Source organism: Schistocerca serialis, chromosome 4 (genome assembly GCF_023864345.2).
Source record: "Schistocerca serialis cubense isolate TAMUIC-IGC-003099 chromosome 4, iqSchSeri2.2, whole genome shotgun sequence".
Taxonomy (NCBI): domain Eukaryota; kingdom Metazoa; phylum Arthropoda; class Insecta; order Orthoptera; family Acrididae; genus Schistocerca; species Schistocerca serialis.
In genome coordinates, this window is record NC_064641.1 from 59,146,363 (window position 1) to 59,172,774 (window position 26,412).

The following is a 26,412-nucleotide window of genomic DNA, read 5'->3' on the forward strand; positions in this document are numbered from 1 at the left end:
TCTTCGATATTTCAGATACAAACTTGTGGCTTTTGTGACAAATCGTTTCTTATTCCTTTCTTTAAGTTAAGTGTTTCATCATTTTATTATTTAGTAGCATTATTATTGTAAGGTACCACATAAAGCACTCCTGAAATGTATGTTCATCTTGCAGTTATTAAACTACAGTGTTTATCGATCTCCCAGTTTCTCAATATGGGTCAGAGATAAGTCTCATCTTAGCTTCGCACATTATGAAATCATTTGCAGAAAGTTGTCGGTCATGGAAAGTGCTGCCTCCAGAGGAAGTTCCACATCTTTCCATTATCATACGTATTTCACATTTAACAATATTCATTAGGAAAAATCTAGGAACACGCCGATGATCTTGTATCTACAAACCATAATATTCATTCTTATGAAACATGTAGAATATAGGAAGTACATCATTAGTATGCACACACAGTACTAAAACAAAAGAACCATTGCATACAGTAAAACTGTAAAGTAAACTGATAACATCAAAAAATATTCAAAGATCCTTCAGCATATGAAACAGCTGTCCATGATTACTTGCTACAAAATCTTTGTAGTATATTATCATGTAACATAAAAAAATGAAAACTACTTTGTAATAATGAGAATGAAATGCAGAATTTTTTTCAGTATAAGGACTGATTAAATATATTGTTAAGTTGTGATACTGGCATTTTATGTCGTTTATATTTTTCAATTATTTATACATATTTCCTGTATTTTGTGGATATTTTGTTACTATTTGCATTTATTTCTGATTTTGTACTGACTATACGTGAAATGTAATTGTGAAAATACTGCAGAGTTTACTGATCCATGTTATGGTCAATAGAATTGTTACAATTAGATAAGAACAGCTGAAGGGAAGGCCATCTATGTTAAGGAGGCAAAAATGCACCAATCAAATAGTCGGAAGGGCAAATGGAACCACATCAATTGAAGACAGTCTGTAGTCAGACATGTAACGAATATATTTCGGATCAGGTGGAAGGCTAAAGTCTATACATGGATTTATTGCCTCAGACAGTCATCAGCTCCATTGATAAAGATATGGAATGTTTAGACAGTATCGAAGAAGAGGCATATGTGAACCATGTACATGTTGAAGCTAAAACCACATAGTACTAGATGACACTGACGCAGCACTTCCAATTAGCACCTTCAGGCGGTATACTGTTTTCTGTAGTACTGTAAATCACATGGTCCATTGTTTGTGGGTACTATCAAAATAGTTCCATCTGCATACACATACAGACTGTTATTCACACACACTACCTGTGATATATTCCTGGCACAAAGCCTAAAATTTACTTTAGTGGAGTAATTATAAAGCAAAAACTGTTTTTCTTTTCACAACAGTCTGTCAGAAATTTATATTATGTTGAAAAACAGTTACAACTTGTAATCACAGTTTTGTGTGAACCCTCAAAAGCAATTTGGAATCCACATTGTTTTGCATAGTGATTATGGTATGTTTCAGAGAAGAATAAACTTTTAGTCAAATTGCTAAAACTAACCACTAGTAGAATTATAAGCCAAAAAATTTAATAAATTAACAGCATACAAAATATACTGAATATTTTTAGGGGTGATATTAGGAGCAGATTCTATTAAGACTTTCAGTTTCTATGATTGTGCATTTTATACATACAGTGTGTGGCTCAGATGTATGTATAGAATTTAATATTATTCAGGAAAATTTTATCTTTAAATGTATGTATATTTTATCAAAGTATCCTATAACAAGTCTCTCCATCAGTTTACAATACTCATCTTGTAATTGTATATAATAATGCAGACTGGTTTTCCCAGAATCACACTACACATTTTATACAACATATAATGAATGTGGTGAAAAATACAACACAAGAGATGAACTCTCCCATTAGAGATAACATGTGGCTCCCCACCCTGGCACAAGTTCCCATTTATCTGTACTGCTTGTGTGTATAGTGTGCTTTTTGAACTTTCCTGTATTAACAGAACCTGTCATTGAAATAACATGCATGATATTTTAACACTTCCAGACCCTCTGGCTACGACTGTGTGCATTGACTTTTACTGTGTCTTAGCTGCAACGTAAATATTTTTTCCTGGTGGAAACCTGAGGTACACATTTGTGAATGTTCAGCTTTTCATCAAGCAAAATTGCTGCCAACTGTTGGGCATCACTTTGAAAATATCAGCAAGTCAATGTAGCAGTGTGCAGTAGTTCGTGACAACCAGAATACACAGATGTGGTTGGTTTGCTATATACCACTGTATAATTGAATATTGTTATTATTTAGCATGGTAAATGTTGAATGTTCATTTTACTATTTATTATGATAAAGAATATTTCATGATTAGTTATTTTAATCCACAAAATAAAGTCAAGTGTACAAAGTATATTTTGAAAATGGGTACATATTTTTGTACAAAACTTTTATCTAAAATCATTAGTCACCTAAGAGCATTACCACAGGAAGAAAAAAATTTCCTTCCTGCAAAAAAGATTCAGGTATGAAGGGGTTAATGTGATGCAGAGTGATCGATTTGTTATATTGGTACCAGCCAATATCCTGGTGGTTTCCAGTTACCCAGTCTTCTATCACACAGAAAAATGAACAAATCATCTAGAGCACAATTCCAAAACGATGTTATTCATATTTTGGAAAGTATTTGAAAACCACAAAATAATAAAGTAAAATCTTTACTAGATTCAAAATCATAATTTAACACAAATTCAGGAAAATGTTCACTAGTAAGTGTAGTAACACCAAATACGTGATTTGGCCCAATGTGAATCTTTCCAATTATTTTTTGTATAACCCCCTTTCCTACTTCATATTCACCTCTAGGAAGCAAGAATTTTCCTCCACATAGAAAGCAATATGTGTAACAAGTTTTGTTAAAATTGATACAGATGTTAGTTATGCTGTGTTAGTAACTATCTAAACTACGATTGTCCAGACACAGTCAAGCACATTATAAGTTTTCAAAAATATTTGTACATATATCTCCAAAACTTCTAGTGATTAACAAGTAATAAGATTTGTTTTAGCCACGCTTTCTGTGTCAGTTTTAAAATTGTTATTGTTATTTACTCAATTTGCATGCTGCCAGATGAGCATCTCAAAAATTAATAAATCTCAATTTACTTTGAATGATGTATGGAAGAAAAGTTACGTGTTGTTTCATAGTAAAACAATGGCCAATCCATTTCATATTACTCTTGCCCTTAATATACATAAATAATCTGATAACAATTGTAAAGGGTAGTGAGAAACTTATGTTTGCTGATGACACAAATGCGCTGATTTTGGAAAGTATTTGAAAACCACAAAATAATAAAATAAAATCTTTACTAGATTCAAAATCATAATTTAACACAAATTCAGGAAAATGTTCACTAGTAACTAGTAACTCAACCTTAGTAGACACAGCTGATACAAGTAAACAAGTCTACAAATGGTTAACAGCTAACAGTTTAAGCCTTAATCTCACAAAGAATTGTATTACACAGTTTTAAACATCAAAAATCATGTTACCACTGGAATCAATGGTCATACACTAAATGAACTCCTTGGGTTATAGTTGGAGAATGAATTAAAATGGAATCAACATATAGAAAAACTAATAAAGATCTTGTTCAATGTGTTATGCTCTTAGAAGCAACTCCCAAAGAGCTGACATAAGGACAAGATAGGTGACTTGTTTAACATATTTTCATTCCTTGTTGTCTTATGGAATTATATTCTGGGGTAGTGGAACTAAAGCAGATAGTGTTTATTCAGTAGAAATTACATTTAAAACATCTCGCAGAAGCCTTTTTATGAGTCTCAGATTTCTTACGTCCCTATACATTTATTTCTCCATGGTTTTTGTTGCTTATTGTAAAAATCGGTTTCAACTGAACTACGGTTAGTCCTAATATAATGTACAAGAATAATTTTCATTTGGACATCGCCTCCTTCTGGTTGCAGAGGGGAGCTACACATTATAGCGGTAGTATATTCAGTAAGCTCCCTTCTAACATAAAGAATTTGGGAATCCTAACCAGTTCAGATGAAAATTATAAACACTCCTCATTAGACACTCTGTGTACAAATTATTGAAATACATAGATTCTTAAATTGAAAATTTCTGTTAACTATGACAGAAGTAGCAGTGTTCATTGTAAACCTGCATGAAAAAGTAACATGTTGTAAATAAAATACCATTGTAATGAAGTAAATATTAAGGTGTAGTATTAATGGCAGATAAGCACCAACTATATAATGTAACTGAGTCAGGAGCTGTCTTCAAGGTGGCAGATCTCCTAATTTCCTTGATTAAATTTAGCTGACATAAATATGAATAGCATTAATCAGTACAGTGATGGTTTGTCACCATAGTAAACAAATTAAGTCTCTAATTTCTTTGTCTTTTATGTATACCCTGACTAGTTCCACGTCCAGAAAGTTGGATGGAGTCTATGGAAAGGTGGAGTCCATGGAACATGGTCAATGGATCAATGAATGGATGATTGACTGAGACAAGTCATACCGCTAAGTAGCAAATGGACCATGTAATGAAAACAAAAGAAAACTGGAGTTCATCTTACAAGTGTGTGTTACAGAAGGCAGCACTTCATTAGAGGTCACAAGTGTATTCATGTAATTTTAATCTTCCAATTGGAGTTAAACAACTATTTAATTTAATATACCTGAGGAAATAGCCCTTTTTCTCACAGTAGTGGCATTCTGCAAATTTAGTAGGTTAAATTTAGTTGGCATAAACAAAAACGGTAGTAAGTAATGCAGTAACAGTCTTGTTTATGCAGTGTACAGGTAAGTCTAAAACTGGTCGTCTAATATTAAATTATGTGTGGATCAGCAAAGTACTATAACATGACTCATCCCAACCGAGAAATGATCTCCTTTATAGGATCTATTGTACATGGTGAATAACGGATCAACTGAGTTATTGGATCACACAGTACAGAAAACTTGCTGTCTGGCCAGCTGATTCATGGTAGGTGTTGTTTACACTTAATAGCTGTAGTGTCACATAAGACTACAAAATTTTTAGCTGTGTGGGCTGTTTTTTAACACTGTAGTGCAGTAGACACTTTCTCACAGGGTTGATGGATCTGTTTATTATTATTTCACACATTTATCGATAATGACTCGAATGAAAATGAACATGGAATAATTTGCACATCTTTAACCCTTTCGCTACGGTGAACTTCTGCAGAAATCGGGAGCGAATGTGCCGCTCAGCCGGTAGACTGCTGCAGCAGTGGAGTGCCGCCCTTGCCGCCCAGCTGGTGGACTGCTGTAGCAGTTCCGCCTCGCAGCATATTTCTGCCCTTCACTACGCTCGACTTGTGTGGAAGTCTGACCTATGCACCATCTAGCGGCTTTGTCCAAAGTCTGTAGTTAACAAAAGTCACTGAAGTGACGTGTTGTCCACCTCAGTTTCTACCTGAAGTGATATACTGTAGAGGAAGCTCTTTCCCTCGTACTGGGTAGTGACTTTGAAGATGAAAGCAACTCATCGTCCCAATTCGACGATGAACATGAAACACCTATTGTAGCTGCTCCTGCATCAGGTAATCGTGCTACTCCAGGTGTTACATTGACATCCCCAGACTTGGATTTCTGCACAGATACGATACACAATATCAAAAACATGTGTGATTTGTATAAATATTTTCCAGAATAAATATATAGTATAAAGTCCAATAATTGCGATAACACTAAGAGTGTGAAAGCAGGACAGTAGCACCACAGGGAGCGCGAAAAAAAAAAAAATAATTCACTGTACAACGGGCATGCCAGGGTGGGACTGGCGATCGTCCACAGCACAAGACGCAACAGTCACGGCGCCGACGTGAAAGGTTAATCTGTCTGTTATTGTTATTGTTTCCCCCTGGTCAACTGTCTTTCCCTATAGCTGACTTCTATTTCTCTCAGAATTTCGAATATCTTGAACCATTTTACATCATCAATCACTTTTCCACGTTCGACAAGTCCTTAGACAGTGTTACCAAACACAGGGCTATTATCCCCAGAAGGATAAAACGAAAATTTCTGAGGGGGTAAATACAAAGTGCATTCGATGAAAATTTAGTTATCACTCTAAATTAATTTTTTAAAAATAATTATTACTATCAAAATTTCACTAGGCTTTCATACGCAGGGTGAATCACCTTAAACTTGCACTGCAAACATTGCAGAAATGGAAAGTGCTGTTGATGTCCAGTTTTCACAGAAAGGATTGGTAGTCATGGGCTCATATTGTTAGCCAACAAACAGAGTGTAATAATACTTAGAAAGTGATTTTTTGTGCAAACAACACTTTTTAAATGGAATGATACATACTGACATTAAAAAAAAAAACTAAAAGAGGGCAAATTAGAATTTTCGTGGTGGCTGCTGCAGGATCGTCAGCAGACCAATGTGCATGTTATGGTGGTTTATCTGGGCATGATTGGTAAATGTGGCTTCATCACTAACACAAGATTCATAATACATCTTGAGTATCCTATCATAATGCCAATATAGAGAAGTTAGCATGATTCTCATAACCATTTCCATGAAGCTATTGATGTAGAGAATTGTGGTGGGATGGAATCAATGTCGATGAAGAATGTGTAGGACACTTGCCTGACTCATGCCACTTACTCCTGTGATTGTGGGAAGCTGCGATCAACTGCAACTGCAACAGCAACAAGAACATTAACTTCCTCCTCTTCTGGTGTCACTTGTTTCCTTCGGCTGCATTTTCTAGGTGTCACACAACCACTTTCGCATAACTGCTTGAAAAGGTTGATAAATAATTGCCGAGATGGTTGACATCTGATGGGATATCTTGCAATATAGACCATACAAGAATGAACTGCATTCTTCCTACGCTCTGCATACACCCTGAGCATGTCGGCTTTTTCTGCATTGGTAAATCCCATTGTCCACCCACGACCTACCCCTTGGATTGTCATATATTAACTGACTAGAAAGTCGCAATGCACTCAAGAAACACATAAGCACACTGTAAGCAAGTATAACATCTTACCTAGCAATTACACAAGTTGAATGGCACAAACACATGTCGGTGTGCAACTTTTCAAAATAAAATATCTCGTAAATGTCTCGCTCTGGGATCGTGCAACAAACACCACTGATATTCTAATTTACCCTAATTTTAGTTTCTTAATGTCAATAGGTATTGTTCTATTTAAAAAGTGTATATTTACACTAAAAATTTCTAAATATTATTACTGTCTGTTTATTGGCTGAAAATACGAGCCCCTGACTATCAATCCATTCTGCGAAAACCGCATGTCATTAGTGCTTTTCATTTATGCAGTATCTGTGATGCAAGTTTTAGGTGAATCACCCTCTATAACACAGCATCATCATCATCATCATCATCACCATCACCACTACCACTACCACCACCACCACCAGCAGCAGCAGCAGCCATTCAATATCAACTGCTGGATAAAAGACTCCTCTAGATAATTACATGATATACATTCTTCGGTAATAGAAATCAGTGTTGCTGTCACACATCTTCTGCCTACCCTCTGTAAGTTTGTGTTCCCAGTCTCTTCTTATTTCTTGGAATCCACGAAAGAGATTCCTTTAGCCATCTACCATCCATTTTCCCTGACATGGTTCAGCCCACTTCCAGTTTCATGTCATCAGTCTCATAGTTTTCTCCCATCCTAATATGTTCCCTAACCCATTCATTCGATTTCTTGTCTTTCCTAGTAATTTAAAACACGCATGTCTTTTCTGTGATTGCCTTGTCTCTTGGTGCAAGACTTTTTAGTTGATGCCATTTAGGTGACTAGTGTGTCAATGAAAAAGAAATGCTAGGTTAACACGGTACCCATTCCCCTAGCAGAGAAAATCCCTGACACCACCTGGAATCGAACCCAGGCATTTCAGTTGGCATCTAGCCATGATGACACACAGCTACCTAAGCGAACATTACCCTTGTTACTGTGGTATTCATTACTGCAGTATCTGCAGCCTTAGAGAATTTCAGACACATCTCATCATCCCTCACTTTCCACACTGTTTCTTCTGGATGTTTATCTTAAACTTAATTTTATTCTTCCTCACTGCTAAATTGTGGTCTGTGTGTGTTTGTTCCCAGGTACACCTTAAATCCAATACCAGTATCTGATTTCAGAACCTCTCTCACTATGATGTAATCCACCTGGAATCTTCGTGTTTCTCCAGACTGTTCCAAAATATACTTCCTCCTCTTGAGATTCTTAGAAAGTATAGTCGCTATTACCATATGAAATTTATTGCGCAGTGCAGTTGGTGTCTCTCACCTCTCATTCCTATTACCAAGCCTGTATTATCCCATAACTCTTTCCTCTATTCCTTCCCATATAACTGTGTTCTAGTCTTCCATGATTATTAGATTTACATCTTCATTTACATACTGAACTGCCTGTTCAGTATCCTCATATTCTTTCTCTACATTATCTTCTGCTTGTGATGTCAGCACATATCCCTGAAGTATAGTAGTAGCCATGGTTTGCTGTCGATTCTCATGATTATATTGCTATCACTGAATTTTCACAGTAACTCGCTCTCTGCGCTACCTTCCTTTTCATAACGAATCCTACTCCTGTTTCACCATTTTTGCTGCTGTTGATCCCTACATTCGTCTGACCAGAAATCATTATCTTCTCCCCTACATTTGCATCTGCAGCAATACATTGCAAGCCACCAGACAGTGTGTGGCGTAAGGTTCTGATGATACCATTTACACACCCTTGATGTAGACCATGTTCCATTCACAAATGGCAAATGGGAAGAATGATTGTTGGTAAGCCACTCTACTTTCTCGTTGTGGTCATTTCCTGAGACATATGTGGAAGAACGTAACGTGTTGTCAGACTCTGCCCAGAAAATACCCTCTCTAAATTTCAATAGTAATTCCTCTGCGACATACGATACCTCTCTTGTAATGGCTGCCTCTGGAGTTAGTTGAGCACCACTGTAATGCTCTCACGCCAGCTAAATGATCCCGTGACAAAACGTGCCACTCTTCATTTGATCTTCTTTTCTGTAAGTCCTACTGGTTAAGGGTCCCAGACTGATTAACAATACTCAAGAATCGGTCAAACAAGTGCCTTCTATAATGGATGAATTACATTTTCTTAAGATTCTTCATCTTACTCTCAATCTCACATCTGATTTTCCTACTACTTGTGTTATGTGGTCATTCCATCTAAGATCGCTCTGGATGGTTACTCTATGTATTTTACAGTGGTTACTGTTTCCAGTACTTCGTCATCAATAGGGCAATTGTACAGTGGTGGATTATTTTTCCTACATATGCACAATATGTTACGTTTATTTACATTCAGGGTCAATTGCCAGTACCTGCACTATTCGCTTCACTTCACTTCACTGATTTCCACTATATCTAGCCTTTGCATTTCTATTTTCAGATTTTCTAGCTTCCCTTCAAATTCAAACTTCTGAAATTCCACACTCTGACTTGTTAAAAGCTATCTTTTCGTTGGTTACTCAATATTTTTATCATGATTACCTCACCCCTTGGAAGTTGTCTCTTGGATATTCGAAAGGGGGACTAATCCAGAATCTTTTGACAAAGGAGAAAATTTAATGACTTTTTTTAAATTCTAGGCCACATATCCTGAGGATACACATTAGGTGTCTTTAATGTAGTAGTTTAATTGCTTTCTGCATCCCCATGTCATTGATAATTATTTGGGTAATTCCTCACCCCAAGAGAAAGAGGTTGCCCTGAAATTCTGTCTACTCCTCTGCCCTCTTTGATAAGGCTGTTGGTAGAATGAGGATGACTCCTTGTAGTGAAAGTCTTTGGTTGCCACCGCTGTTTCACTGCTGACATTTTGCTAAATTTTTTGATAAGTTGATGCATTCTAGAATAGTATCTCATCTTAGCAGTAATAATATCCTCAGCAAATCACAGTTCGCACTTCAGAAGCATTGCTCTACTGCAAATATCATTTGCATATTCACTCACCAAATTTTACAACCATTAAATAACAAAATAGTGCTGGTTGGTATTTACACTGATCTTTCTAAAGCATCTGACTGTGGAATTACAGTATCCTCCTAGATAAACCGAAGCTTTATGGGATTGATGGTATAGTCAACAAGTGGGTAATGTCACATCTAACCAAAAGAATGCAGAAATTGTACTTAGTAATTTAACCAATGTAGTCCAGGGACATAAGTTTGACTGGGGAGATAGCATGTATGGGGTTTCCCAAGCTTCAGTCTTAAGTTACTGTTGTTCCTCAGATATGTAAATGATCTTCTGTGTAATGTACAACAAGCATAATTACTGTTTTTTGCAGCTGACACTATTACTGTAATCAATCCAAGTGTACATACAGTCACAGAAGAAAAGGTAAACAGTGCTGGTTTTCTTTAAATGGTCCCACCCTCAGTTTTTTTAAAAAAAAGTAACATATTCAGCTCTGCATGTCTAGGTACCACACCTAGTGCAACACATGCAGAGGAAACGATAAAGAGGTGCAAACTTCAAATTCTTAGGTGTCCGTAGTAATGAGAATTTAAATTGAAAAAAAAGCATATTTTGGAACTGCTGAAACACCTTAGATCAGCCACATTTGCACTTAGAATCATTTCAAACCTTAGGGAGATACAAATCAGTATTTTGATATATATTTCATGTTTTCATTCAATAATGTCATATGGAATAATTTTATTGGGTTACTCATCTTTAAGAAAGAAAGTCTTTGTTGCTCAAAAACGTGCTGCAATAATAATATGTGGTGTTCACCTGCGATCATCTTGCAGATATCTCTTTAAAGAGTTAGGCATTATGACTGCTACTTCACAGCGTCTTTATTCCCTCATGAAGTTAATTGCAAATAATCCTCTACAGTTCAAAAGAAACAATGATGTACTTAATTATAATACCAGAAGGAAAAATGGCATTCTCTACTTCACATTAAGGTTGTCTTTAGCACAAAAAGGGGTGCACAATATTGCAGCAAAAAAATTTCGATCACTTTCCCAGTGATATAAAATATCTGACAAAGACCAAAGTAAAATTCGAAAACAAACTGAAAAAGTTTCTCCTAGGTAATTCCTTCTATTCTATAGAGGAATTTCCATTATTGTTATGTGTTAAAGGTGGTGGGTAGAAATTACTAACTCACTTCTGCATATTTAAAAAAAAAGCTTGAAAATGTTCAGCATGTAGGTGTATTTGCACATTTATTAAGAACATTTTCTGTACAACATGAGCTGCACTAGAAATATTTTATTCACTAAATTGGTTTTTAGGCTTATAACCCATCATCAGTGGCATATTATGCACTTTTATCGCAATGAGATGCTTGTCAGTCAACACAACAGAATCTGAAATGTGTCCTATAACACAGTATACAGTTTTTCATGTATGTTATTCCTGTCAAATTCCATAAAATTACAATTTATCATGCAAAATGATCCATGAAACCAACTATTCAAAATTTAAGTTCTGGATGAGATTGAATTTGAGACAGAAGACGTTCTGATTACTAGTTAAAGATGATACAGCTAAATCCATGAACCCCTTTTAATGTAATTTATTAATCTAAAAGTAATGTAATGTAAACAATAAGAAACAGTACACTGATGTTTACTGAATAATATACTATTGTATCATACTATGTAGATTGATGTAAAGCAATCACTGTTGTAAGTTAAATATTATAAAATGGCTTCATGAGATAGCAGAAAACAGTGAAACATTGACATCTTGGGTTGTCGGGTGTTCTGCCGGATATCAGCGTCGTACTTGCACGATATTTCGGTCACGTGGCTCGTAACCTTCATCAGGTGCGACCTGAGCCTGCTCCTCGAGTGGACCTGGTCAAGTATTTATGCCTATGGCCTTCCCCCTCCACCAACGGCTGCAGGCGCTTCCTCTGTGGTCCGCGCCCATTCCCTGCGACCTGCTGGAGCGTTGCTGCTCCATTTTCCGTCCGCTGCGGTTCTAGGTGTTCCCTCTGCGGTCCGCGCCCACCAAACCCGCTCCTGGGGGTTTCATCTACGGTCTGGGGTACCAAGCGTTCCCCCTGCGGTCCGCGCCCGCTCACCACGACCTGTTGGAGCGTTGCCGCTCTGTTTTTCGTCCGCTGCGGCACTGGATGTTCCCTCTGCGGTCCGCGCCCACCAGTTCCACTTATGTGTGTTCCATCTTCGGTCTGGTGCGCCTGGCAGTCCGTCAGGGGCTCGTTTTCCATCTCCATGTCTCTGGTTCTTCTGTTTGTGTAGTGTTGCAGCTGGCCCCACTGCTCCTTTAACAATTCCAGAGCCGGATCCCAGGGTCTGCTTAGCTGGTACCCTGTGTCACGGTTCATAAGATCGTCAGCCATTTTAATTTCTATAGATTCTCTTATAACACTGTCCCAAAATCTGGGTGTTTGTGCTAGAATCTTGGTATCCTCATACTTCATGGCATGATCTAGTTCTAGACAGTGTTCAGCAATGGCTGACTTAGTCACCTGTCTTAATCTAGTGTGCCTCTGATGTTCTTTGCACCTGATCTCCACAGTTCTCGTCGTCTGGCCAATGTAGGACATGCCACATTGACAAGGTATATTGTAAATCCCTGGTTTTCGTAACCCCAGATCGTCTTTGACACTCCCCAACAGTCTCCCCCCCCCCCCCCCCCCAGAGCCGCAGCGGACGAAAAACAGAGCGGCAACGCTCCAACAGGTCGTGGTGAGCGGGCGCGGACCGCAGGGGGAACGCTTGGTACCCCAGACCGTAGATGAAACCCCCAGGAGCCGGTTTGGTGGGCGTGGACCGCAGAGGGAACACCTAGAACCGCAGCGGACGGAAAACGGAGAAGCAACGCTCCAGCAGGTCGCAGGGAATGGGTGCGGACCACAGAGGAAGCGCCTGCAGCCGTTGGTGGAGGGGGAAGGCCATAGGCATAAATACTGGACCAAGTCCACTCAAGGAGCAGTCTCAGGTCGCACCTGATGAAGGTTACGAGCTACGTGACCGAAATATCGTGCAAGTACGACGCTGATATCTGGTAGAACACCTGATAACCAAGATGTCATCAGATCGCCGGGAAAGCCTGAAGAGTTACAGTGAAACACTGTTATTATAAGTTTCTTTGTTTCAGCACATTGCTGCGTTTTGTTGAGTGGGAAAGTGTGACTATCACGATATCTGTTTCATGCATTCTGTAGTGTGAATGCATTTCTGCTCATAATTCTACGTCATATGAATGAAGAGTCAAATTGCAACCTCTTTGTTTAGTAGTTGGTCTAGATTTTTGACATATTCCATGGATCCCATAGTGATTGGTATCTGAGATTTGGAAACAAGTCAAGGATGCATATTTAATTTAATTTAAGTGCAAACAATGAAGTTTCATTAATTAGAGTATTACAGTACTAATTCTAAGTATATATTAACATAAAATACAAAATTTAAGAGTTTATGTGAAGATGTTCTCCAATGAGTAGAAAGAATTGCCAAATTAGAAGTTCTTTAATGTATTCTTACATTCCACTACATTACTTGCATGACTTTTAAGGTACTCTGCTGGGTTACAGTAAAAATCTGTACCCATATAACTTACTCGTTTTTGTACTAATGTTTACCCCTTGAAATGTTTGTAGAGGTTTTTTTGGTTCTAGTGTTATATTCATCTTTTCACAATAAGGAGTGAAGAGATAAATACTGATAATGATAAAGGGCATTAATATGTATATAAACTATAGTATTTGTCAAAATACTCATTCTTTTGAAGAGGTCTGCATGGGATGTTCTTGAATTAGCACCAACTAAAATACTTAATCAGCAACCTGTTGCATTATTTATGTATCCAGTCTATGAAAAATGGGGTATTTCCTAATAGATTAAAATATGCTGCAGTGATGCCAATACACAAAGGTGGTGAGAGCCATATAATAGCTATCAACCTATTTCTTTGCTGCTAGTTCTTTCAAAAATATTTGAAAATGTAGTGCATAACCTCACTAACACTAGTTTGGCTTTCATAAAAGAGCCATCCACAGGAAGGACAATATTCAGTCTCATGAAAGAAGTTCTAGATGAACTGTATTACATGAAGTGTAGAAGGAACCCTGTAGGGATTTTCTATGATCTAACTAAAGCTTTTGACTGTGTAAAACATAACATATTAGTACAAAAATACTCAAACTATGGCATCAAAGACCAATCACTAGCTTGGCTAGAATCCTACATGACAGGCGCAGGGGAAACAATAAAATCAGAGTGAGGAACTAGTAACTATGGTGTTCCCCAAGCCTCAATTCTTGGACCACTGATCTTCTTAGTGTGTATTAGTGACCTACAAGCGTTAGTAAATAACAGTGCAAATATGGTAATGTTTGCTAATGATACTAGTATCTTGATGAACATGAAATCTTAAATGTAGAGTACAGCTGTAACAATAACACAACAAGTACACGAATGCCAGAATGAAATTTTCTCTTGACAGTGTAGTGCGCACTGATATGAAACCTCCCAGTAGTTTAAAACTGTGTGCCGGACCAAGACTCGAACTGAAGACCTGTGCCTTTCATGGGCAAGTGCTCTACTGACTAATCTACCCAAGCACAAATCACAACCTATCCTCACACCTTTACTTCCGCTCATTTGATAGCACATTTGCCCGTGAAAGTCAAATTTCTCAAGTTTTAGTCCCAGTCTGGCACACAGTTTTAATCTGCTAGGAAGTTTTAAGTGTACAAATGGCTTGCAGCAAATAGTCTATCATTAAATCCGGAAAACAAATTTAATGCATTTTCAGACAGCAAATAACAAGCTTCAAGTCCCTGAAACAGATATCAATGGACAGAAAATAAATGAAAGTTCACATATAAGATTTCTGGTAATACAAATGGATAATAAATTGGGATGGAATGAACGTATTGATTAGCTGCTCAAGAAACTAAGCTCAGCATGTTTTGCATTAAGAACTATTTTGCCCTATGTTGACAGGGAACCAGTAATTTTATCATGTTTCACATATTTCGAACTTCTGATCTCACATGTTATAATATTGTTGGGAGATGCTGCATTAGTACGAAAAGTTTTCAACATACAGAAACAAGTTGTGCTCTCAATGGCCCTTTTAACAATATTCCAGATTATTTTAATATTATTATCAGAGATGTTAATCTCAGACATAATGCACAGACTTCTGGACTTCTTAACAACTTTTCTTAATACAGTATGTGGTATTTCCAATCGGACATCCTGGGGACACCTATTCAACACATCTGAGATATTGACACTCACAAGTCAGTACATCTACTTTTTGATGATATTTGTATTCAACAAAAAACATCTTTTCCAAACTAACTATGATATTCACAATCATAACACAAGACAGAGGAAAAGCCTTCACAAAGATGCAGCTAATCTCAATATAGCACGAAAAGAAGTTATCCAGGCTTGAATAAGAATTTACAATAAGCTTCCAAACAAGGACATTGACAACCTTCTTGTATTCAAGAGGAAACCGAAACAGCTCCTCATAAAACAGACTACATATGTTTTGAATGAATTTCTAGAGCTATAAGATTTGTATAAGATGTATTTATGTTATAAATGATGTAATGTGTATGGCAATGTATGTAATATTACACAAAACATTATAAAAGCTACGACACTGTATTAAGAAAAGTTATTAAAAAGTCCATAAGCATATGCATTATGTCTGAGTTTAGCACCTTTGATAATACCGGGTGATCAAAAAGTCAGTATAAATTTGAAAACTGAATAAATCACGGAATAATGTAGATAGAGAGGTGTAAATTGATACACATGCTTGGAATGACATGGGGTTTTATTAGAACCAAAATAATACAAAAGTTCAAAAAATGTCCGACAGATGGCGCTTCATGTCATCAGAATAGCAATAATTAGCATAACAAACTAAGACAAATCAAAGATGATGTTCTTTGCAGGAAATGCTCAATATGTTCACCATCATTAGTCAACAATGGCTGTAGTCAAGGAATAAGGTTGTGAACAGCACTGTAAAGCATGTCTGGAGTTATGGTGGGGCATTGGCGTCGGATATTGTCTTGTCCCTGGAGATGACGGTCGATCACGATACACTTGCGACTTCAGGTAACCCCAAAGCCAATAATCGAACGGACTGAGGACTGGGCACCTGGGAGGCCAAGCATGACGAAAGTGGCGGCTGAGCACACAGTCACCACCAAACGATGCGCACAAGAGATCTTTCACGCGTCTAGCAATATGGGGTGAAGCGCCACCCTGCATAAACATTGTACGTTACAACAGGTGTTTATCAGCCAGGCTGGGGATGATGCGATTCTGTAACATATCGGCGTACCTCTCACCCACGGTAGCAGTTACAAAACCAGAATCACGCATTTCCTCGAAGAAAAAAGGCCCGATAATGGTAGATGTGGTAAATCCAACCCATACCGTGACTTTCTCGTCGTGCAATGGAGTTTCCACAACAGTTCTAGGATTTTCGGTAGCCCAAATTCTGCAGTTGTGAGCGTTGACAGACACTCTGAGCGTGAAATGAGCTTCGTCGATCCGCAACACGTTACTCAACCAATCGTCATCTTCCGCCATCTTTTGAAACGCCCACACCACAAATGCCCTCCGCTTCACTAAATCGCCAGGTAACAGTTCATGATGCCGATGGATTTTGTACGGATAGCATCGGAGGGTATGACTCAGTGCCAACCAAACAGTAGTGTGTGGAATGCTGATACGACGTGCGACTGCATGAGCGCTGATTTCCCCGTGCATAGACGAACCCGCTACAGTCTCCATTTCTTCCTGAACTGTCTCAGCAGCATTGCGCCTTGTGCTAGGTCGGCCACTACAGGGTCTATCGTCTAAACAAACTGTGGCTTCGAACTTTGAAATCATTCTCGCCACAGCTGCATTTGTCAACGGACCTTTACCCGTTCGACCCCCCTTCCTATGGCGATAGGATCGTAACGCTGAACTAGCACATTCCCCATTCTGATAATACAGCTTCACTAAAAGGGCCTTTTCAGGTAACGTCAACATGCTGCGACTGCTGGCGCATCTGATTCTCTCTCTCTCATTAGAGCTCCTTTTATACACAATTGTCATGTGCAGTCACCGACGTTTTGCTGTCCTGTGCCATCTGTCGGACGTTTTGTGACCTCTGTTTTTTTTTCTAATAAAACCCCATGTCATTCCAAGCATGTGTGTCAATTTGTACCTCTCTGTCTACATTATTCCGCGATTTATTCAGTTTTCAAATTTATGCTGACTTTTTGATCACCCAGTAATATTAAAATAATTTGAAATATTGTTGAAAGAGCAACTGAGAGCATAGGAAGACTGTATTTCCATCAAATTCTATGTAAGGTTCGTTAACAAAAATTTAGAAGTAGAAAACATTTTTAATAATCATGTTTAAGTGTTGTAGAGGAATTATAATACAGCTGTTCATTATAATATGCAAGGTAGTAAATGGAAAGGCAATACCTATCCAAATTGATAAAATTGAAATCCAACCCACCTTCTCTACCGAAATTAGGAAAATAATAAATTCACTCAAAAGTATAAGCTCACATGGAATTGATGGCACTTCCAACAGAGTACTAATAGCTTGTTCCTAACAGATAAGTAGAATTCTGCTATTGTTAAACCATTACATAAAAAAAGGATAGGTCTGATGCTAACAATTACTGCTCAATCTCACTTTTGACAGCTTTATCCAAAATTCTTGAAAAAGTAATATATTCAAGAGTGGCATCGCATTATTTTGTAAAAATGAAGTACTAACAAAACGTCAAGTTGGTTTTCAGAATGGCTTTTCAACAGAAAATGCTATATATGCTTTCACTGTTCAAATATTAAACGCTCTGAACAATTAGAGATCATCCATTGGGATATTTTGTGATCTCTCAAAGGCTTTTGACTGTGCGAATCATGAAATTCTTCTAGATGAGCTTAAGTGTTATGGTGTGAGTGGAACAGTGTACAAATTGTTTGACTCATATTTGACTCAAAGAATGCAAAAGGTTGAAATAAACAGTAAAGATAGCGTACATAAATCAGCAGAGTCCTCTAACTGGGGAGGCATAAAGAATGGTGTTCCACAGGGCTCAGTCTTGGGTCCCTTATTATTCTTAATATATACTAATGACTTGCCACTTTATATTCATGAAGAGGCAAACCTAATTCTCCTTTCTGACGATACAAGTATAGGAATCACACCTAACAAACACGAATCAGTTGAGGAAATTGCAAATAATGACTTTCAGAAAATTATGAAGCGGTTCTCTGCAATTGGAGTGTTGAGATATCGACAGTCACAAGTCAGTATATCTACTCATTGATGATATTTGTAATCTACAAATTCACTAAATTTTGAGAAAACACAGTACATACAATTCTGTACAGTAAATGGTATAACACCATTGATAACTATAGATCTTGAACAGAAGTCTGTTGCTAAGGCAGAATCTTCAGAGTTTTTGGGGATGTGCATTGGAGAGAAATTGAAATGGAAGAAACATTTGATGATATGCTGAAGTGGTCAGATTCAGCTACTTATACTATTTTTGCAAATTTTGATGATAAATGTATCAGTAAACTAGACTACTATGCCTGTTTTCATTCGCTGTTTTCTTATGGCATTATATTTTGGGGTAATTCATTACTGAGAGAAAAAGTATTCATTGTACAAAAGCATGTATTCAGAATAATTGCTAGAGCCCACCCAAGATGGCCTTGCAGACATTTATTTAAGGAACTCAGAACATTCACAGTACCTTCGAAATAAGTATACTCACTTAACGAAATTTGTTATTAATAACCCATCCCAATTAACAAATAATAACAAAGTGCATAGTTACAATTCTAGAAGAAGGAGTGACCTTCGCTACTGACAACGCCCGAGATTTAAAAACAAATTAAAAGAATTTCTGAATGACATTTCTACTCAATAGATGAATTTTTAGATATGAAGAGGTAACTGTAAAAAAAATTATATGTGTAAAGAAAACATGTTAAATTGACATGTACCACATCTTTACAAAATGTCGTATCCTGATCTGTGGAACGAGTGTTAAGGTAATGTACTGTAATGTTAACTCTTTTCTTTTTTTAAACCTTGAATGTAATAACATATACCTTGCATTTTCATTGTTTGTGCTATTGTTTGTTTTTCTTCTATTTTTACCCACTTAATACTGTTTTCATTGATTTGTCCTATATTACAGTACAATCTTTGTACAAAATGTAATATTATGGGACCAAATACAAATCAGTCAATTAGACTTATGACATGCTTCTAGATTCTGAAAATACTATCCTTGTAACTTGAATTTTCCCAGGAAATGGTTCCATAACCTTTAATGACTGGAAATATTCAGAATAAATTAGTTTCATTTTAAAATCTCCTACAGAAGGAATCATGGACACTGAAGGCAAAGTTGAATCAGGATACTTCATAATTCTAGGTAGTGATTTTTTCCAATTTTTCAGTCTATAGTTCAAAAAACTTAACTCTTTCTACTTCTTGTATTTCAGTGCTCAAGAAACTAATTTTGAAGGTAATGTAGTTCTGTTAGAAGTACTAAACCGTTTACCCAGAGTCTTCTCAAAATTAAATGATTATCAATTAACCTTCAACCATCTGTTAATGGTCTCAAATACTTCAGTAGCTGCCATTTCAGGGAGGGTAATGGTACTATTTTTCATTCCTACTATTGCACCATCTACAAAATGAACAGAATTTGTGTCATCTGAAGCTGTAACTGGGAGATCATTTATGTATATCAGAAAAAACACAGTACCCAAAATCGGATCTTGTGGTACTTATTTCTGATTGCTTCAAATCCTAAGTACCGTACCTATAGTTATGTGATTGACATGGAACTGAAGCACATTGCTTTCTGTCTTTATGGTAAGATAAAAACAATGAATCTTCTGTCCCTGACATGGAACCAAAATACATTGCTTTCTGTCAATATGATAAGATAAAAGCAATGAGTACTCTGTGACTAATATTCTGTATAATATTTTTGTTAATATTTGCACTAAATGAAATTTGTAATATAATACATCTTATGCAAATCCTATAGCTCTATAAGCTCTTTTAAATTACATGCAATATGATTTATGAGGAACTGTTTTAGTTTCCTCTTAAATACATAATGGTTGCCCTTGTTTTGCATTTGGATATCGTGCTTCACATAGTCAAATTCTTTACCCAAGTCACAAAATATTCCCAGTGGTAGTAATTTCTGATTTATTGATTAGAATATATCATCTGCCAAGGTAAATGTAGCCTGTCCAATTGAGAATCATTTTTTAAATCCAAACAGTTTGCTACTGAGAATATTTTTCTGTGCTAAGTGTGCTTAAAGACAAGATTACATTATCTGCTCCAAAAGTTTTGAAAATACTTGTAGTAATGAAGCTGGTAAGTAATCCTTTACTAAAATTTTAAATCAATTTTTGTTAAGTTGCTTGATAACAGCATGTTTTAGCATCTGTTAAGCGCTGTTGTGAAAAGTTTCATTGCACAAGTAATTCAACAATTTATTAGGTTCATTATTTTACTGGTACTGATGTCTTGATAGTCACTTGAACATTTATTTTCAAGAGAGTTGATAACGTCAAAAATTTATTTTATAGTTGTACAATGAAGCTGAAATTTGTCAGACTAGCATTGAAAGATTTTATTAGGAAGTGTAAACTCTCTGCTAAGGAAGGTTTCAAACCTGAATTATCTCCTACTGATAGAAGAAAGGTTCTGCCATTTTAGGGCCATCTCTGATCAGTTCATTATCTACCTCTACGAAACTTTCTTAATTTTCATTAATAAAGGATCTGTCGAGAAGTAGCATTAGTCTAATATTGTCAGACATGAAGTAAATATGCATTACATGTTCATCATAGCATCCAATGAAGGTGACAAAGGCCTTTGTAAATGGCTTATTCGGTCGCGCACCTAGCCGAGTTTTTCGATGCTACGATAAATCTCCTCCTCATAGAGATGTCTGCTGTTTCTAGTTTCTCCTGTTTGGAGTCAATAAATGCATGACCGAAGTGATGGGGTATTGGATCATGCTAAGCATTGTAGTTCCACATGGAAAAAAAAATTGTCTCTGTGAAATATCTATCCAGACTTCTGTATCGAACTGGCAACTGCACCATTCCTGAGCATTAGTGGCTTTGTCATTCGTTTTTTGATGCGGAATTTGAAATCAAATGAGACCTGCCTATCAAGTGATTTTGTAGGCTGTCTAAGGCAAGATGAAAGTAGTTAACATTTGCACTAAATCAAGTATCCTGTTGTTTCATGCATGGCGTTCCGTGAATACAGCTTATGAAATACACAATATTTCCGTTTTCTGTCCACCACGACTGACTACCGGCGATTGAATAGTCGCTAGTATAATGTATTTTGTACACGTCACAGTACAGTTGCTTTCAAATCACTTATTGCTGACCAAAACACTTACCAACTTAATGCAGGTTCATTTTAAGTAATGCTGCTGGCCTTTTCATCGTCTTATTTGCGTGTGGTTTGTGTTTGCGCATTTGGTCAGAAGACAGGCAGTCACCCGCAAGACGAGAAAAGGTTGGTGTCACTGCTTACTCTTAGCGTGGGTCAGCTAGAGGCGGGTGCAAGGCGGGCGTGGGTACTGGGTAGTGAGTGTAGAATGTGAATAGTGCTTTGGCGCAGGTGACGTTTTAAGGACTGTTGTGCGTGTGTTTGTGTTTATAGTAAATTCCAGTTAGAACCATGGCGAATATTCGCTATACAAGAAATCTTTTTCTGCGTGGAATGAGTGTCGTGTATTTATTCGCATTCGCTTCATTGTATGTTCAGATTCCAGGTAAGAATCAGCATATTATGTTTCATGTTTTGGCAGTATTTGATATCAACAGTGTATTAGCTTTTAACTTATACAACATGCATATTACATTCGTGTCTGATACAGTTGGAAGTTGTCACGTCTACCTTAGGCAAAATATTTTGAGTGAATAAATTGTTATTCGTGTTAATTTCCGTTGCATTTATTACCCTAAAAAGTTTAAAGCCGCTTGAGTTGATAGAGGTTCGTTGTAGCATATTTATGAAAAATCTGAATCGTTGTTATTGCGGAGCGGTGTTTGTAGGGGGGGGGTTACATTTTTTTTTTATTTTTTTTATTTTTCTGGGCAGACTGTAAACTGTACCGAAGTCTATGAAAACTTCACGGGTTCCGATACGTCTTCCTCGCTAACTACTTAACCAAGAAACATCTTCGTTGTGCAGATTAACAACGTGTAATTGCAGTGACATGTTTCTTCGACGCTTATTTAATTTGGAAGATAGACACGCTAAAATGAGTGAGCAGAGGCAGCGTTTGTTTAGAAATGGGTATGCTTATTACGTATAGCCTAGTCATGGGTGGGTTTTTAAGGAAAATTGAGCTGCAGCTTGCCCATTTACCTTCATAAGGCACTTGTGCCATTGAACGACAGCCGACTTGGATTGAATATGTTACATTCCATTGCAACCGCTTCAGTCGGAATATCTGTTTAGTACTGTGACGGAGTATCGACATTAGGTAATGATATGGGCCTTTTGTACTATATTCCTATCGATGCCTCTTGTAGGCACTTGTTAAATCTACAGGCTCACACTTTTCTGCTAGACTGTCAAGAAACTGGAAGACGTGAGGGAAATAAAATTGGAAACGTTTGTCTACTAATGAGGTCTTGACAACTTTACGTCCCTCCCTCCCCCCCCCCCCCCCCCCCCGGTCCTCTCGCTCTGTCATTAAAAACTAAAAAACTGGTGATGTAATTCATTACTGTGACTTGGAATTTTGTCTTGATAATAGCAGCCCCATTTGGTTTATAAAGTGCTGAATACTGAAATAATTAAAATATGCGTTGTGGGGGGGGGGGGTGTGGTAATAGTGCCAAACTTATAGCGATAGCTGTTAACTAAGAATTTAGAGATCATATTTCAACACACTCTTAGTTGTCTTTCCATGTGAAGTCTTCATTGCACAGTATGTCAGTCTATAGCTTTACTCTCATTGTCATATTTTCTATTTACAGCTGTTTAGATACATAACATTAAGGTGTGAAAGCTGTTGTGTGTTTAAAATATTCTTCTGTCTGATAGCTGGTAGCGGGGATGAGTTATTTTGACACTCAGTATGTTGACATTCTCTCTTGTTGCTTTTCCTTGTCAATAAAAAAGAAAGTTCAGTGAGTAGCTGAAAAGTTGTTGTAATTGAACAATATATGGCAACAGTATTGTGATTCTTCCTTATGTTTTGGTTTTCAGCTTGGTTTAAACTGACACGTTTGATCTGTTAAATATGAATTTACTCAAGTTAGATTGAACCTGGTACTCCCTGATTACGAAAGCGATATATAATAGTTGATTGATCTGAAGGCATAAAATGTGGTTTCATTTGTCCATATCGTTGCCAGCCACTTGTCTGAAAAGTCCAACTCTACTTAAGTTAGGTCATTTGCTCACAGAGAATGAAGTGTAGTTCCATGGCAGAGTAACTCTTTCTTTTATACATGTTTTATTATGTTTTTTAGTTTTTATGCAACAATTAGATGACATAACATTTACAATTTTAGAGACTTGCAGCATTGTGATTTTATATTGATCCAGAGTCTCTTATTTGTAAACAAGTTTTTCATGTGACAGGATAAAGGCATCTGGTTAATGGCTGTTTAGTAAGTTTAGGATTAAATAAATTGTTGAATACTTTGCAAATACAAGGGTTGGAACTTAAATAGTGGGAACTGTTCATTCACAACTGTTACAAAAGAATTACATGTTTGCACCTGTTACTGTAAGCTAATTCAAAGTAGTCACCAGCGTTGTATAGAACCTGTTGCCAGCTATGTGGAAGGTGTAGTACACCGTTAGCAGAGCCTGTTCTGTTGATGGCGCGAATGGAGTGGTCTACTGTGTGTCGAATCTCCGGAACAGTTCTGAAGCGAATGCCACGGAGTGGCTCCTTTTTCTTCAGAATCAAATCAAAGTCACAAGGACTTAAGACTGGGGAGTATGGTGAATGGTACAGTACTTCCCAGTCCCATTGACCGAACAGAACCCCAGCTTGCTCTGTATGCGCCCGTGCATTGTCATGCAAAATATGGGTGGGTTGCACAGAAACTGTCGCTGTTTCTTTCGCAAAGCTAGTAGCAGGTGATGCTCCAAAAATGAGCAGTAATACTGTGCATTGACAGTCTGCTGTGCCCAACGTGCCACTGTTCAGTATGGCAATGCCAATTTCCCAAATGCCTCTTGAAGACCTTGAGGACACTGTCGTGCTGTACAACCTCTGGCACATTCAATCTCGATCCAACTCCATTGTTCCTGTTTCGAAAACAGTGACACCGTTACATTAGACCGCTCGCTCACAAGTGACTCTGTTTCCCTCGATTGTGATCACGCTGGTGACATGGGACGGGTGAGTCCATTTGCTCTGAGCTATAAGGTAGGTATGTCAGCAACGTGTGCTGTCAGTGACAGTAGTTGATTCAAATGCATAGTGTCTCCACAGCAGTGTTGCTACTATTTAAGTTCCAACCTACATAGGCCTATCTGATTTCTGAAAGAAGCTTGAATTTAACCAGTAGTTGGCCTAGGAATAGTGCTGTGCAGAAATTTAGTGCCAAAATCATCCGAGCAGCCTGCCAACACACACCTGTTGAAAAAGATATTGTGTATCCTTAATGTACCTATTAAGCAGAAATACTGATTGCATGTTTCAAAACAGTTTCCCTTTTGGGGAAAAAATACATATAATCAGTGTATGACAACTATGGAAATAGAAATTGACAATCGAAACATGAGATTGTAAAAAAATTACTTCGTGCTGTAGAAGTTTCTATTCTTACTGTGTGTGTGTTGAATATCTATTGTGTCCTCTGCAATAACATAGCTATTCTTGGTAATCATTTAATAGCAAAGTCTTTTCAGCTGTTTTATTTTAGAATTTTATTGCCTGTATACTCAGATCATCTTGCTGTCTTTTCCTGAAGTATGGCCTTCAGTAATACAACAACTATTTGGTATAATGTTTTCTGTGTCTAAGCCTTGATGTTAGCATTGGAAACAAAATAATAAATTTTCAGAACCCAGTAGGAATAATGCTAGAGTAATTGGATCATAGAACTCCTTGTCCTGTTCCAGCTGAAAGCAGCGCATACACAGTGGACCAATTCCAATGTAGTTATCCATTTGTTATTAAGGCATTGACGTTAATAAATTTTTTCTTTGGTCCACATTCAGAACACCGCACATGCCTCTCCCCGACCCACCCCCATCTCCCGCTACCCCAGATGCCCCCACCACCACCCCCAATCTAAGTAGGGGCTGTAATGTTGATAATTTAAGGCGTGCTTCATGACCCTAAGTGACTTTTCCCCCATCACTACAGTGTATCTGGCAAATCCATGGAACATATAACTAAGTAACCGTGAATAATGTATGAGGAATACTAAAGGGTCCCAATTCTGAGTTTCATAATACATAGGCCTAGTCTTTTTTTTATTATCTTTAATTGGTTAGCTATCACTTGTCCCTTGGCTGTCCAGAAGAAATGCTGTACCAACCAATGTTTTGTACAGATAAAGTGCCCAGCATGACAGTGCACCCCTTATAGACTCTAACCCTTTTGCAGTGCACATGCTTAAGAAGAGCTCTGCAAGAGACTTATTTCAGTTACACAGTCAGATGTAAGAAATGCCTATCAAGAGAGAGACTCCAGAACATTCTAATCTTATGTAAAATTACCTGATTAATTGAAAACTTCCATTTGATCACCTATTGGTCAGTATCATGATAAAAATGAGAAACAAAAGCTGGTTCAGAATTCTGAATTACGCTTTTAAAAATACATTTATACTGGATGATTATGCTGTGCTTTGATGTTTCACCGCTGAACTTTCAGGATGTGATTTTGAATTAACAGCAGGGAGGTAACAACAATAATAATAGTAATAACAACAATGTTCACCCTAATATGGAATGATTTGTAAAATTAACCCCTTTCCTAATAAGTGCGAGTCAAGGATTTCTAATTCATCTACTAGTTCAGTGTAAAGGTGCCTTACCAGAGCCCAAGAGGTCGGACAACCAGCTAGCCGACCCATTCGACAGTTTGTGGACGCTGGTGACTGCTTGATGAACCCTAACTGCCTGCACTGAAGGAGTGTAGGCAGGTATCAGTCGTGGCAAGCAGGTAGAAGTTCGCTGGTCGAACTGAAAGGTCTGGACCATGGACCTGAAAGTGAGTAAACTGCCCATACACAAGCAAGCAGGTCAGGGCGGATGCACTCCGTGAGCAGCCCAGCAGATCAGTCTGGCTGTGTTTGGGACTCGTAGGTCAATGAC

The 26,412-nt window shown here is 37.5% G+C and overlaps 1 protein-coding gene across 1 annotated transcript in view; it reads left to right on the forward strand.

Moving 5' to 3' along the window:
• The first annotated feature begins 21,641 nt into the window (after positions 1-21,641).
• LOC126473650 (lipase maturation factor 2-like) overlaps positions 21,642-26,412 on the forward strand; it is a 75,674-nt gene continuing 70,903 nt past the window's right edge. Inside the window, exon 1 of the mRNA XM_050100873.1 lies at positions 21,642-21,886. Within this exon, the coding sequence (XP_049956830.1) occupies positions 21,793-21,886 (94 nt within the window). The 5' untranslated portion in view covers positions 21,642-21,792. The remainder of the gene's footprint in view (positions 21,887-26,412) is intronic.